This window comes from Leuciscus leuciscus, assembly GCF_965113295.1.
Source record: "Leuciscus leuciscus genome assembly, chromosome: 6".
Taxonomy (NCBI): Eukaryota; Metazoa; Chordata; class Actinopteri; order Cypriniformes; family Leuciscidae; genus Leuciscus; species Leuciscus leuciscus.
Genome location: NC_138730.1, coordinates 16,243,919 through 16,259,478, shown reverse-complemented (window position 1 = coordinate 16,259,478; position 15,560 = coordinate 16,243,919). Strand labels below are relative to the sequence as shown.

The window sequence follows — 15,560 nt, the reverse complement described above, 5'->3', positions numbered from 1 at the left end:
ACGTGGTCTGCGGTTGTGAGGCCGGTTGGATGTACTGCCAAATTCTCTCAAAGCCTTTGGAGACGGCTTATGGTAGAGAAATGAACATTCAATTCACGGGCAACAGCTCTGGTGGACATTCCTGCAGTCAGCATGCCAATTGCACGCTCCCTCAAAACTTGCGACATCTGTGGCATTGTGCTGTGTGATAAAACTGCACATTTTAGAGTGGCCTTTTATTGTGGCCAGCCTAAGGCACACCTGTGCAATAATCATGCTGTCTAATCAGCATCTTGATACGCCACACCTGTGAGGTGGATGGATTATCTCGGCAAAGGAGAAGTGCTCGATTTAGACAGATTTGTGAAATATTTCAGAGAAATAGGCCTTTTGTGTACATAGAAAAAGTCTTAGATCTTTGAGTTCAGCTCATAAAAAATGGGGGCAAAAACAAAAGTGTTGCGTTTATAATTTTGTTCAGTGTATATACAAAATAATTATACACAGTAGCCCACACACACATGTATTATGTAAACACAAACTTTTATTTTGGATGGATTAATCGCGATGAATCATTTCCCAGCACTTTTACAAGTAATTCAGTGCAGTAAGCTCAACAGCACTTTTAGTGATACAACACACACACAGGTAGGCTACATAAACAGATTGTGTTCCCCTCATTCGTGACCTCCTGATTAATTAACAAAGGGTTAAAGATTTTAATTCGGAATATGAATGCTGATGTCACAAACTCCCAGATCAATAAGTAGCCTACTGTAGCCTCTCTACCTGAAGCACAACGTCTGTACTGCACGCGCACGATCCTCCCCGCTGCTGACGTCACGGGCGCGAGCGCGGCTCTGTCCAGCAGCGCGCGACTCTATCACTGCCGAGGCTCGCGAGCGCGGAGGAGGAGCTGTCAAAGTTTACAGCCAAGTCGAGCGAGTTTTCTCAAGAAGACGAGAAGGCAAGATCTCTGGACGTTTAGAAGTTAGAACCCCCCGAAAGAAGAGCTCTTCAAACTATGGAGTGAAGTCTGAGAGGTTTGAAACATAAGAAATGGCAGGACCAACTGAGCTCGGATTGATTTTTACCTTTCTGCTCTCAGGGAGCCTCTGTGCGACGCCGGAAAAGAAAGGTAGGAGACACTCAGTATTATGAAACGGCTTGTTGTGTAAGATTAAACCTTCATCTTTGAATGCTCTCCGGTAGATCTAGATGGGATCGTCGCACATACCTTCAGAGATGTGCGTGCGCTTAGAGGAACCTCAGTCAGTCAGTCAGCGTGGGAACAGTGGAAGTTTGTGTTCACTGTCCCACAGAGAACTTACTCTTAGACTCGATTAGGCTTTTAAATTACGTTTTTATTGAACGTGACATTTACAGATAATAATACTCCTTCTGGAGCAACCTGAGGTTGAGTCTATAGTTCACACAGGGATCAGCCCAAATTTGAAGGCTCTATAACCCCACCCCATACTTTTAATAAGGTTGTGATTTCTTTGCATTCATTAGTGAACTGGCGTGATTTAGTTGAGGCGAAGAGAAGAGGATATTGCCTTGAACTACTTCTTCACTAAAAATTAAACAGCCAAAAAATCTAAAATGTGCTTCATGTGGCAAATTGACAGGTTTTATTCAAGTCAAAATATTACTTTTATGAAAACTTAACATACATAAGGTGACGGTTATGAGATATGGTGACGCTTTACAGTAAGGTTTCGTTTGTTAACATTAGTTAACTACATTAACATGACTAATTTATTAATATTAGTTAATGTTGATCTTTTTTTTATTTCTTTTCCATCTTTTAAGTTTCAATTAGTAAAAAAAAAAAAAAAAAAAAAATTAGTCAAAGTGTGAAAAACTCCAGTGAACAGCAGCAGGTTATGAATTTTGAATTTAGTTTTTAATTTTAGTGTGTTGACTTTTTCTTTTTTAAATTGAATGCGTGTAGTTGTTACCTGAAGGATTTATACCTGATCCAACCCTGAAAATGACTTTTGTCGGTTTAACAAAATGTAGTCAGGTAAGTTCAGTCATAATAAACATTAAATTTGACTTCATATTACATGAAGGCTCATTAGGTTATCTAAAATGTGTGCTAATGTGCTGGTCCACCACATTTTCTTTGATGTGAATCCAATTAACTAAAGCCATTTATTTAATCTATGATGTTAGTGTTAGAGTTTGTCACATTTATTAGATTTGTTTAAAGTGTGTTTATATGTCACTCTGCATATTATTTAGACGGTCTCGGGGGTGTCCTGTGTGTAAACACATGGCTCTGCCAATAATGACAGATGGGACACAAATTACTTTATTACAGTCTGCTTCCTCATTAGGACTCATTCAGGTTTACAGTCACGGTGCCAAAAGAGGAGTATCCTTCCTTTAATATAAGTTTGGTTTTGACAGTCATCAGTGACGGTACCTTTTCATGCAGATTTTGGTTTGTTTGAATTTGGTACCTTTTGCTTTCTACTACATGTGCAATTTATATAGTGGGAGTCTATTGAACAAGTTTACGTGGTCACTCATTATCATTGTGAAATGCACTGATTGCCAGTTTTCCAGACCCCATATTGGTTTAGAGGACGGGTATTATAGTGTCAATGAGGACAGTTGTGACGTCCCATAATGTCTTCAGGCTCCCTGTTGTGCCTCGCTCAAGGTCAGAGAAATGCTGCAGCTATCTGTTATATTTAAGAGCGAAACAGCTGTTTAGTCTTCATAGACTATCCATCCGAATACCAGATAAAAATGCGTTTACTGGCCCTGATCCCAAGGTGCACCGTGTTGAGCTATATTCGAATTTTCAGTAAAATGTCCCACATTTGGTCATCAGTCCAGCCACATGCAACATAGACTTTCAAGTGTCTCTTTCATTTAGTTTGGCATTGACCTCTGGATGCCCTCCAGCCTCATTGTGACCTAGAACAATGTCTCTCAGGTGGTCACCTCAATGCAGTGCAGTCGAGCCATATGTGGGTACAATTGCTGGATTTTTTTTTTTTTATTGTACTTTGGCACCTAAATAAAAGTAGTTTTGAAGCATTACATCCCCAATAGTACAGACACAACTCCTAATTTCTTCTGAAAAAGGGATGGGCTATAAAGCAAAGCTTGTCACATCAAAGTGGATTTGCTTGTATTCTTTAAACTCAAGTTTCTTGGGTTTTATTCCAATTTCATTGGACCCAATTTATTCCAAAATGAGAAAGTCCCTAATAACTTGCCCTCATTGTATGTTTTAATTAGTTTTGTCTACAGACACTGAGATTTAATCTAGTCCATCTGAGAGAGTTGCTCTCACAGCTCTTCTTCAGACACTTGAAACTCTCATCCGGACGGCTCAGAGGTGACTCAGAGTTAAAGCATACAAATACGTGTGAGATGAGCTTTAGTTGTGTTTGCCGGGTCTGGGGCTTTGACTGGTTTAGTAGTAAAGGTGTAGGAATGAGGTTTGTCTGCATGTTTATACTGTACAGTATGTCTGGAAAAGTCAAAGTCTTATGCTTTTTAGTAAAATGCTGCTCAAAAAATCTCTTGCAAACAAAACAACAACAACAACAACAACAAAAAAACACATGAAAAACAATTTTTAGTTTGTTCAGGTGGTTTGAAATGCGATTCCAATGCAATTTTTACAGATGCGTCTGAGTCTGAATGCTCTGGCTGCTCAAATCTGATTTTAAATAGTTTTTGCATCACTCTTAACATACACACAATGCTATCGTCAAAACTGGTGAGGAAATGCAAGTATGAAAGTATTCATATATGGTATTCAAACAGTATGTCCAAAGATTTCGTCCGTGGCTACAGTACATCAGAGTACAGTTCAGTCTTAGTCTTAGTTTTGCACCACGACTCAACAGGATTTGAGGAGCGAGATGATGCATCTCCATTTTTCCTGTCTTCTTTTTGAAAGCCTCGCCACATGTGTGTGTATGTCTACGCCATTACCAAAGCAACCCATGCGGATAGATTGGTTATATCTGGACACGTAAATCTTATTTGATCACTTGCAAATTATAGTGTGGATGGACAGTCAGCCTGAAAAGATCTGATTTGAGAAAAAATCTGATTCCTAAAGTCTGAACATAACACAGCACTGTTATTGAATCGATTTGAATAAACTTTGAGCTGAATAATGACACTATTATTGCTGAATTGAACTAATTTCATAATTGATGAACTTTGCAACACTGACAGTTATTGAACTGTATTGAAACAACATTGAACTATATTAAACAGAACAATGCCACAATTTTCTTCTGCTGCTTTATAGCTGAAATTGAACAACTTTAAAAAAAATCCTGTTTATTAATATGAAGGTGCTTTGAATAAAGCGCTATATAAAAGTTACTTCATTTTCATTTCTTTTTCGTGTGATCTGTCCTTTTTTCAGTTCCTTGTAAAAACATTCAGAATTTAAAAAGGCTGCAGGATAAATGTTTTATATAATCACCAAAACATGCAATGCATCTTTTGATTGACACCTTTAGTGTGTCGGATTACATGTACTAGACGGTCCGACTGTGTGTCTTCATCGAAGAGTCAGCTTGTTGAGTCAGGCCTCATCTAATCATTTGCAACTTGCTTGTGTTTGTGAGCCAAAAGACAGATCTCCTAAATATTTCAAAACAGCTAAACAAAACAGTCCTCGTGTGCTGTACCCTTCCTCATCCAGTCGCTGGCATGTTGTGTAAGGCGTGCTCAGGAACTTTCCAGAGTGTCAGTGAATAAGAGCATGATCGTCAAGAGTGTCCATTAAAGGGATAGTTCACTTAAAGATGAAACGTCTATCATCATCTACTCATCCTCAATGCCATTCCAAGCCTGTATGACTTTCTTTCTTTTGTAGACGTCAACAGGAGGTCGTTCTTTCCATTCACTCATAATGAATGAGGAGTTTTCGAAATTCAAACAAGATGCAAAAGTGCCATAAAAATATCAGAAAATAAGTCTATAGAGTTTTTATTTTAACATCATTTTTAAATTTCCTATAAATTTCAGTTTAGTTTTAGTTAGTTTCATTAATGGTTTTGTTAGTTTTAGTTTAGTTTTTATTTCGTGAACACATTTCTATTTAGTTTTGATATATTTTTGGCTTTAGTAATTATAGTTTAGCAGAGTTAACAGAACACTTCCAGTTAAAGACATTTAATTTCAGCAAAGATTAATGTTTGCAGTTTACAGCTAACTCTTGTGAAAACCTCTTAATAATAAAAATAAAACAATTGTTTGAGGATGAACAAAGAACCAAACAAATGCAACTGAAAAGTAGAAATTATTCATTCATACTCATTCATATTAAAAATTAAATCTTGTTAAATGTGGTGTATAAGAAAAAGAAAAAAATATATATGCGTATGATTATTCTTTAAGGTTATTTATATGATTAATCCTTTCGAACATTATTCTTGTATTGATACATTTATGCTTTTTGTCTATTGCATCGTTTAAAATCATATAGTTATACTCATATTCAAATGTTCTATTCAGACCAGACATTTAGTATAGGCCTACTTCTACAAATGTAGCCTCTACGTCTATTTCTGGGATAGACATTAACTAACATTAACAAAGATTAACAAATACAGTATCAAATGTATTGCTCATGGTTAGTTCATGCTAGTTTATACATTAACTAATGTTAACAAATGAAACTTATTGTAAAGTGTTACCCATTATTCTTCTGGCACAATCACTTTAGCAAAATATCCCACCACTCACTGTTACGTCCATGGTTGCACTTAAAATCACATGGTCTAAAACACAATTGTCATCATGTTTTGCCAGTAGGACAGCAATTGTGTGTAAATTTTCAGTCATCTTTGCAGGAATGCAATATGAAGACTGTACAAAGGAGCATTTCTCTTTAGCAACACTATGAAAGTATATAGCAGGCACTACAATGCTGGTATAACCGTATATCTGTGTACGATATGCGTCACATGACTAAACGTGTCATCGTTTTCAAATACCTCCGTTTTCACAGTCAACACTGCAACGCGGAAACGTCATTTGTAAATGCATCCACGTGGGAGAGCTCCGTCTTCGTGGACAAAAACAATGTGGATGAAAGTTCAAAACGGAGAGATAAAGATGTGTTTTTTCATCAAGATTTCATCAATTCTTTTACATTTATCCAGGTTTAACTCTCCATTTGTCTCTCAGGTCTCTCTCATTTACTGAAAATTCAGATTTTTCTCCTTGAACTGTTAATGATGAAGGTCAAACCTGGATTTGTTTTGCGCTCTTGTGGCAGTTTTGCCTCAGCCCCAGGCATCAAACCATTCAGATTTCTCTGGAAAACACCCTGATATCCTTGCCAATGCTGAGACCTTATACAATCTAACAAAGACCATTTGCATAATTATATACTCGCCTAATGTTCAAAACACAGATTGCACATAACTCCATGTTCCTCAGGTCTGCCAATTCAGCTTATTATGATAAATAATCTTTCTGATTTGTCATGTAGCCGATAAAAAATGCATGATAATCCGATTGTCCTCTATCGCAGTCACATATCCTTCTTGAAAAGCCATCATTTTCAGTTCTTCCACTAATGGCTGGAGACCATCAGTGTTCTCCGTTGGGATCATGAATTGTTTAGCCAGTGATCTTGGGAAATACATCAACCCTGTATTTTCCCCTAATTGTGAGATGAATTTGAGACGTGATACTGCTCTTCTTTCCCATTACCCTCCTCCCCCGCCTCAGGACGTTCCAAGATGGAGGACCGTTGCCTTAAACCACCCGTCAGGCATCATTTCAACGCGTTGTCATGCTGGAACATCTTGGTCCCGTTAATTGACATCATGGGAACAGTGTTTGGCACTGGATTGTTGGTCTCATGCGACTTTAACAGCTCTTTCTCTCTGCCTCTGACTCTAACAATTTCTCAGCAAATAAAAAATCATTGCAAAGGAATGCTTTGAGCCCGCAGCCTTTCTCAACAGGTACAGCGTGGCGCTAGCGACACCAAAGGTTGAGTTAACTGGAGTTTTGGCGAATTCAAAATGCTTTCCATAATTTTGAGAAAAGAACAAGAGAAAACGTTTAAACTTCAAAACTTTTCATTTGACAGTTTTCATCATCATGGGCACCTAGCAACAATTAGTCCCGTTGTCTAACAATCTCAGACGGCTAGACAACAGCACTTTTTCATATGGATTAGTTTTACGATCTCTTTATGAACTTTTTGAAGTGTCAAAGTGATGACATGTCAATGGAGGGACAGGAATCTCTCAGATTTCATTAAAGTAACACTAAGGAAAAAATTGTATCAGCGGTTCATCAGGTCATAACAGGGTGAAAGGCACTTCTGGATTCGCTTTGCGGCCCTATATCGGCTATAACCACACTATGCAAGTTTGCCAAACCGGGTCGCGTTTCTGTAGTTCGAATGAGACATAAGAAAACTACAAATTTGACTTGCTTTACGTCAAGCGTTACAATAGTCATTATTTAGTTTTTCTTCGTTTCTGATGTCGCAATACATCATACTTTTCATGAAATCATGCAACATCCTTGTCTGTGTCCGGTGCTGGATAAACAGCGAGCGTGCGTGCGACGGTAGGCTGCGGGCGGCGAAATTATTTACGGAAGTCAAGTTTGGAACGACATGAGAGTGAGTAAATGATGACAATTTTCATTTTCGGGTGAACTATCCCTTAAAGGTTTAAATCACCAAAAAAACTGATTCCATGGGATATTTTTTTACTTTTTAAATGATTATACATCTCTACATAAATATAGTGTCAAAAGGAAATTACAGGTTTTTTTCTCAGCGACAATCTGATTTCTCGAGTCATTTGCAAGAGCTTTTCTTGCTGCCTACAAATGCTTATTTGTGCAAGTCTCCACCTACTGATAGGCCACTCACTCCACGTGCCTGACACCATGACTTTTTGTTTAATGTTTATTCTATTTCCGCATTATTGTTTAGACTATAAAATGAGTTGCAAAATGCCTTGAAACCTCACAATCTCTTCACCATCCTGATTTGCTGTCCGATTGTCCTCATCTGTCACCGAGCTCCCACACTGTTTGCACACGCTTTGCATGACCCAGTGATCGGTTTTGCAGACGGCCGGCTGTGATTTCTCTCAGCAAAACCTAATGCCCAGCATCAATTTCCTGTCTTTAATATCTGCATACTTCCCCCTCCACCTCTGCTAAGTTTTCATCATCCGTCCTGAACGCTCTTTCAAGAGTTACCAGAGCCCACTCACGGCTCCATATTGAGTTCCCGGGAGGGCGATTGTAAAAAACTGTCCGTTACTAAGGGGCCTTCGGCATGTGAAGGCTGGTTGTTTCTGGGTCTTGATGCCTCTCCCCGGTGATTGGCTTTTCCGAGAATCACATCTGCTGAAGCGGTTGGAGTTTCAAGAGCTGCGGAGAAAGTCAAACGAGTTTGTCGGGAAAAAAGCAGACCTCCTGCTTTGATAAACTGTTGAGCAGTTTCCTAAAACTGGCGAAGAAGTCAGTGCCTCATTTTGCTGGAGTGTCTCTCTCTCTTTGGCAGAGAACAATGAGGGTTTTCTTCAAGCAGTTTTTGAATGTTTCTCCATACGACCGCTATAAAGGAAAGAGCTGTGTGACAGAAGTGTCATGTTTTTGAGTTCCTTTGTCGTTCACAGTCGTGTGGCGGCTCTGACAGATTGATTGTGCGATGATTGCGATGACAGCGACTGAGCTTGAAATGGCCAGAATCTATTTAGAGATAAACGCTGTGATTACCTGTGACAGTCTTTCTTTCTTTCTTTCTTTCTTTCTTTCTTTCTTTCTTTCTTTCTTTCTTTCTTTCTTTCTTTCTTTCTTTCTTTCTTTCTTTCTTTCTTTCTTTCTTTCTTTCTTTCTTTCTTTCTTTCTTTCTTTCTTTCTTTCTTTCTTACCACACATACATGGACTCTTATCGTCTCTGCATGTTATCACACATGCTAATTCTCAAGCTAATTCTGTGACGTTTGCCGGCTCACGGGAAGTCTATGTTTGGAAACATTGAACCTGCACGTCATGGAGTTTATAGTATTTCCATTATTGAGTGAGCCACTGTGGTGGAAAGAGACCTTGGAATCCAGGCTGGAAAAAATAAACGTTCCTTGTCGTTCTTGACATCTCAGTAGGGTGTGGCTTCACGTGAGAAGCTGCCGTTTCTGCAAATCCCACATCATGCCTCATCATATTTAATTGACCAATAGAAAAGACCACTATGTAATTCCTTTTATTTATTCCAAGGTAGGGAAAGGGAACAGAATCTAGTTTAAAACTAATTGCCAAGTACCAAGTTCTTAGAAATGGTATGTGTACACACACACACACACACACACACACACACACACACGAGGTGAAACTCAAAAAATGAGTGATTATGGCTTACAGCTTGAAAACCCCAAATTCTAAATCTCAGAAAATTTGAATATTACCTGAAATCAATTAAAAAAAAGGTTTTTAAATACAGAAATGTCGGCCCTCTGAAAAGTATAATCATGCATATGTATATATACTAAATATATCAGTTTCACCTTTTAATTTGAATTACGGAAATATACTAACTTTTCCACGATATTCTAATTTTTCGAGTTTCACCTGTATATGATTTATTTATTACCAAACAAACGATTCATTATTTTTTAATTAATGGAAAAACCCCCCACAACATTTAACTATCCTAAAAAGGTAAAATTGTCTGATATTTTAAGAGACAACTATTAATAATATTTTAGTAAAAATTAAGAAAACAAATATTAGGCTTCTTAAGGTTTTCAATTTCAAAAACACCATTATAAAGAGTTTATTTATTTTATATTATTTTATTATTTTATTATTTATATATATATATATATATATATATAATATATATATATATATATTTATATTTATATATTTATTTAGAATATAAGGACATTTGTATTTATTCCCCCAAAATGATCAAAATGAAATATCGAAATTGATATCAAAATGATCAAAAATAAAACAAGGCTTATAATAGGTGTATTCATGCCACTGTATTTTAAATGTATGTTTGATTTAATTAATCGAGCTGGTCAAAATTACAGCATCACAGCATTGACTGTGTGGTGCGTCACACTGGCATTCATTGGCGGTTATATTTCATTCACTATTGGAAATCACTGAGGTGTGATATTGGAGGGAACACATTGTCCAGGATTTTGACAGAAGCAATAACACAGCAAACAGAGCCTGTACTGTGCAAAGCGTCAAACATTTACTCAAATATTTGACTATTTGATCAAACAGTGCCAGTTGTCCTATAGCAATATAACACTGCTTATGAACCCTTCAGTTCTGATATCTAGTGTCTCGTGTATTAGACGGACAATCTGGGAGGATGCAGAACAGTTGTTGTTGTTTTTTAGAATTATTCTTAGACGTTCAGTTGCTTGTTCTCAGACCCTTTGAATTGAAAAGTGCAGTTTCCATTTATTATTCCATGAGGTGTATATTTAGCAAACCTTAAAGGGAAGAAAGAAGAAAACGGTAAAGGAAAACATTGAGAAACAGGATGACAGTTTCAGGCCAGCAGCTCCTGACACACATACGCTGAAATGCACACTAATGCAAGAACGCGCCGAAAAAAACCCTGTTTATTGAGCCTGTAACATATTCGTGGTTGACAGTGGCCCATTTTTGAAGTCTGGAACAGTATTTTATCCTAAAATGTTGTTCAAAAAAGCCAATTGAAATCTCAGCATGTCAGCTGTACTGTCTGGATAGTCAGTGAATTGCTGACTAAACAAAGATGTCAAGAAAGATGTTTTTTCTTTTTTTCTTCTTTTTTTTTTTAAGCAAAGGCAACCGTTTTGATTCACCTCTTCCCAAACCTGACCACATCTGACCGGCCTTTCAAACCATAATTTATAACTTATGTTCATAAAACATTTAATTTCAGGCAGAGCTTGTAAGGAAATCTCCCTCAGCCAAAGTGAAACATTCAGCTCTCAATAACCTTGTGTCTTCATGGATGATCAGGTTTCAAAATAACACTTGATCCGAACAGGCCGCAGATGCCCTGGGATAGGTGATATAGCTATCAGTGACACTCCCTCTACACACTTCTATTGTGAGAACACAGTATAGGACATGGTGTGAAAATATAGTAGACGTGTACGAAGTGAATTGTAATGGATCTCTTTGTTTACCTGCTTTGTTTAGTGTATTGTTGCTCTCGGGTGAATGGCCACCGAAGCAGAATACAAACACCTTCGGACACAAAAACTTTGCTTTATTTTATTTATTGGCATTTTGCCTTTATTATATAGGACAGTGGAAAACTGACAGGAAAGTGGAGGAAGAGAGAGGCAATGGGGTCAGGACATTGATGAACTCAGGATCCCACTGCGATACGAACTGTGTTTGAGAGTTTAAGTCTATTTTTAGGTCTTTTAGGGTGTGTTTACAATTGGCAGGTTTGGTTCGATTAAAACGAACCCTGGTGTGATTGCTCTGTTAGTGCGGTTCATTTGAATGAGTGTGAAAGTGTGGGTCTCTGTCCACTTCTAAACCAACTCTGGTGCGGTTCGAATGAAATATGAACACAACACAGAACAAAGACATGTAAACCAACCAAAAACAGGACGTGATGTCACAAGATGTGACCCTAAAGAGGACAGAATGCTCAAGCAAACCTGGTGTTTCACAATGTTGGCCATTACAGTTCGGTTCAGGCGTCAGAACCGCATCTTCTTGCTGCAGATCTTCTCATCAGACTCTTCATGAGATCTCACCTAGTAAAAATACCATGATACACACAAACAACGAGCGAGTTAAACCCAGTACAGCATTGGTTTAGATGTTCGGCAAGTACCATCACAAAATATACTTAATAAAAGCTGTTTGTTTGTTCTTTAGATTCAGTCTCACAAATGCCAGTGTGAACGCTAAGCGAACTAAGCACTAAATGTATCATTTTCTTTTTTGGTCCTGATCAAAAGAACCAAGAAAAGTGTGAACACACCCTTAAAGTACTTTTGTTTTCTTCTTTAAAATGATATATTTATGTTTTCATTGCAGTCTAATATTTGGACTTTACTATAGGTTTAGGGTTTGGTTTAGTGTTAAGCTAATTTGTAACTATGCATAATTTATTAACGTTTTCAAGTAAAGAGTTACCAAACATTTTAAGCTTGACTGATAACATTTGCAGACATTTTAATTACTATAGAAAATTATTTAGATTCACTTTGTAAAAACAAAAAAAGAACAAATTGCACAAATAGTGGGAGTCACAATATTAAAATTGGTCAAAATAATTTTCTGCCGTAATCGATAACATTCCACGAATGTGCTTGTATTTATAATGTTGACTTGTATTTAACATGAAAAATTCATTTATAATCGATGCATTTCCAACTAACAATGGTAAAAATGTCTATGCTAATACATAAATAGATGGATTTTGCATCCCAATCATAATCAAGTGTCATTTATCTTGGCGAACATCAAGAATGAAAAAATCTTCTTGAATCAAATGCATCCCATCTCAGTAAACTTGCACTTCAGTGATATGCATCTCGGATGCAGGCCCTGCTGGATGTGGTTTTCCCAGCCCTAGGCTCTCTGCCGCTGAGACTTGTGAGAACAGCTCAACTTTTTCCTCTCTTTCCTTCTTTCCTACTCTCTCTTAATTCACAGAAGTCTTCTACTGTTCAGTGCAACGGAATCAATTCATCACCGTGCTGCACGTCCTCATGTTGACATATTCATATCTGCGATCGCTGTGGTATTTACACACTTTGCCGAAGGCATTTTTGGCTAAACCTCTGCAAATGTGCATTAGGGATATTAGATGCTCTGACAAAACTGACATGGAAACCTCCACAGGCATGTTTTCACATGAATGCTTTCGAAACTGAAGAAATTCAGGTGTGATTGCAATAAAAGCAAGTGTATGGCTCATTTAGAGATTACTGGGATCTGTTGTCTTGCTTCACATCCATCCTGCTCTACTCTTGGACGTTTTTGACTCATGTTATGATAGCCTGATGATTAGCCTTGGTTTCTGCAAACCGTATCTCTTGATTTCTTTTATATCACACGGACCAGTGTCTTTTTAGTCAGACTGTGTTTGTTTGGTCTAGAGGTGCGTTATGGTAGTCCCAAAAGCGAGACTGCATGTCTCGCCCGCAAGGTCTCGCAGCAAGTGTTGATTTGCAAAGTGGATCTAATCCCAGATGTCCCACTATCCTTTAGATAATTCTCCGGTTAATTTGACCAATATCCTCCAAGCAGAACAGCAACTCCTCGTAATGAATGAGGCAATGCATGCCATAGTGTTTGGGGAAACATTAGTGCCTGCAAATGTAATCATAGAACCATTACATGAGATGAGATTCTTGTGAAGTACCACTTCAGGGCTGAAAAATGTGAACTTTTTAGTGGCAAAACAACACATTTTCTTGGTGTTAATTTCATTAATGAAAAAACTATGATGAAAAATGTTCGTTGATTACCATCCATGACTAAAACAAAACGATGAGACGACAGCGACATCATTAGACTAACTTTATCAACATGCAGTATTGTTGCAGAAAAAAAGAAATGCTTTACCAAAATCTCTCTATATTTTCTTCAACAAAGAGCAGAACAAATATTATAGACTTTTTTTTTTTTTTTTAAACAAGCCTCCACCAGCGTTCATGCTTGGGGTTGCCAGATATCAAGAGTTTAAATCCCCTAATCAAAGCCTTTTCTCTTAAAATGATAAATTTTTCTGCCATGTGTTTATTGATGTACAGTATGTTGGAGTTTAACAATCTCTATTCATTCAGATATTCCGCTCAAAATAAAGTGTTATACACAGCCAGTCTGTGGTCGTTCACGAGTCATTTGCGCTGTTTGCTGCGACTAAATCGGCCATCAAGCATTCTCAGAAGAGCTGCACGACTCAGGATAAATGGAGAATCACAATTTTTTTGTTTTTGTTTCAAACAGAGATTACGATTATCTCATGAATTTGAACAGATAACTAAACAAAATAACATGTAATTTACTATAGGCTCTGACAAAATGTTCATTTCTGCAGTCTTTTCAATATATTTAATCTAAATTAATTATTTTTAAAAAATCGGTTTGAATGAATGATTCAATGACTCACTCGAAAACACTTATTCAGCATTTTTTAACGATTCTCTTTAAAAAAATGTTTGAATGACAAATACATTTTCTAACAGTCACTTGTCGCCACCTACTGGTGTAACGATGTAATTGATACAATCGTAATTTGAAGCGCTTTGAGATTACTTTCAAAAGGTGATTTCCTCTACTTTGATCTATACTGTAGATAATATGCATATTTTGTAACAGAAATTATGATTCTGTGTGATTGAAAAGACTGTTTTGAAGCTTTTTCACTACCTATACATGACAACTGCTCTCTCTGGCTCAACTGCAGCACAAACACAGATATGAATTTTCGCTGCAATTGTACTTGGAAAAGGTTTAATAGCCGAATCGCTGTCATTTACGAATAATATTGCATGGGTGTTTGAATCGAGATCGTGATTTTATTTAAATGGTTAATTGTACAGCTCTACTTCTCAGTGATAAACTGTAATAAATCCAAGCATAGATCTCGATCATATTGTTTGCGATTGTGATTGCGGAATAAATGCGCTTAGGCAACCTCTTTTATATCTTTTAATATAAAAACATTAAAGTTTGGTATTATTGTTATTATTTTAGCTTTGGAGATAAACTTTTGAGTTTTACCAGTTTTCATAATGGAGAGAATGGTTGAGTTTTGTGCTTATAGATAAATGTGCAATAATTTGACAACCATCATGCTCAATAATCAATATTTTGAGCTAAATTAATTGTGATCATCAGTTTAACCATTATGCTTTTTTACTTTTACTTTTAATGACTATAACTAGAATAACTTGACTAAAAAAAGAATTAATGATCGAGTAAAGCTGATAAAAACTAAAAAAAGACATTTGACAGTACCAAGACAAACACAAAATGTACTAAATTTAATGAACACTAATACCAAGACTTGCCCTGTAACCTCAACACATAATTATGGCGTCTGCAAATTCAGAATATGAGACGAATAGGAAGTGACAGATAGTGGAAACAGAAAGAGAAACATTTGCCCTCACGACTGAGGCCAGGAACAAGTCCGAGTACATTGACGTTTCCATGGGCACATGTGCATGTAACACAAAAGATCCTTTATTCGATGATTTAGCATCGACTTTGAAACAGGATTTACCACCATTGTTGGCAGCATAATGCTTTGTATACACATGACTTCGCTTACAATATTACTCCCTTTTACTGCGAAGACTGCGGTAAAGGAAGATTATTATCCTATCTTACTAACCCCTTTGAAACTAAGTAATCCACAAAATGAACAAACCTTAGCGTTAAGCAATAAGAGTCATGCTGAGAGTCAGAATAAGTCACCTAATGCCGTGTTGATGAGATCTCCTCCAGCAGGAAGTTGAATCATTCTGTGGATTTTCTGTCTTTTACAGAGACGCATTGGGTGATTATGATAGCATTATGATAGCACAGGTCCTGCTCAGAAGCTCTAGTAATGA

General features: G+C 37.1%; 1 protein-coding gene and 1 long non-coding RNA gene across 3 annotated transcripts in view; one reads left to right on the top strand and one right to left on the bottom strand.

Moving 5' to 3' along the window:
• Positions 1–850: 850 nt before the first annotated feature.
• The window catches only part of egfra (epidermal growth factor receptor a (erythroblastic leukemia viral (v-erb-b) oncogene homolog, avian)), a 66,340-nt gene continuing 51,630 nt past the window's right edge, over positions 851–15,560 (top strand). For both annotated transcript variants that reach the window (XM_082173925.1, XM_082173924.1), the window contains exon 1: positions 851–1,117. In XM_082173925.1, the coding sequence (XP_082030051.1) occupies positions 1,039–1,117 (79 nt within the window). In that variant the 5' untranslated portion in view covers positions 851–1,038. The remainder of the gene's footprint in view (positions 1,118–15,560) is intronic.
• Positions 8,741–9,762, bottom strand: LOC309501880. The gene is made up of 2 exons (XR_014207028.1): positions 8,892–9,762; positions 8,741–8,827 (listed from the first exon to the last, which is right to left on the bottom strand). It is a non-coding gene; the product is annotated as an uncharacterized lncRNA (long non-coding RNA).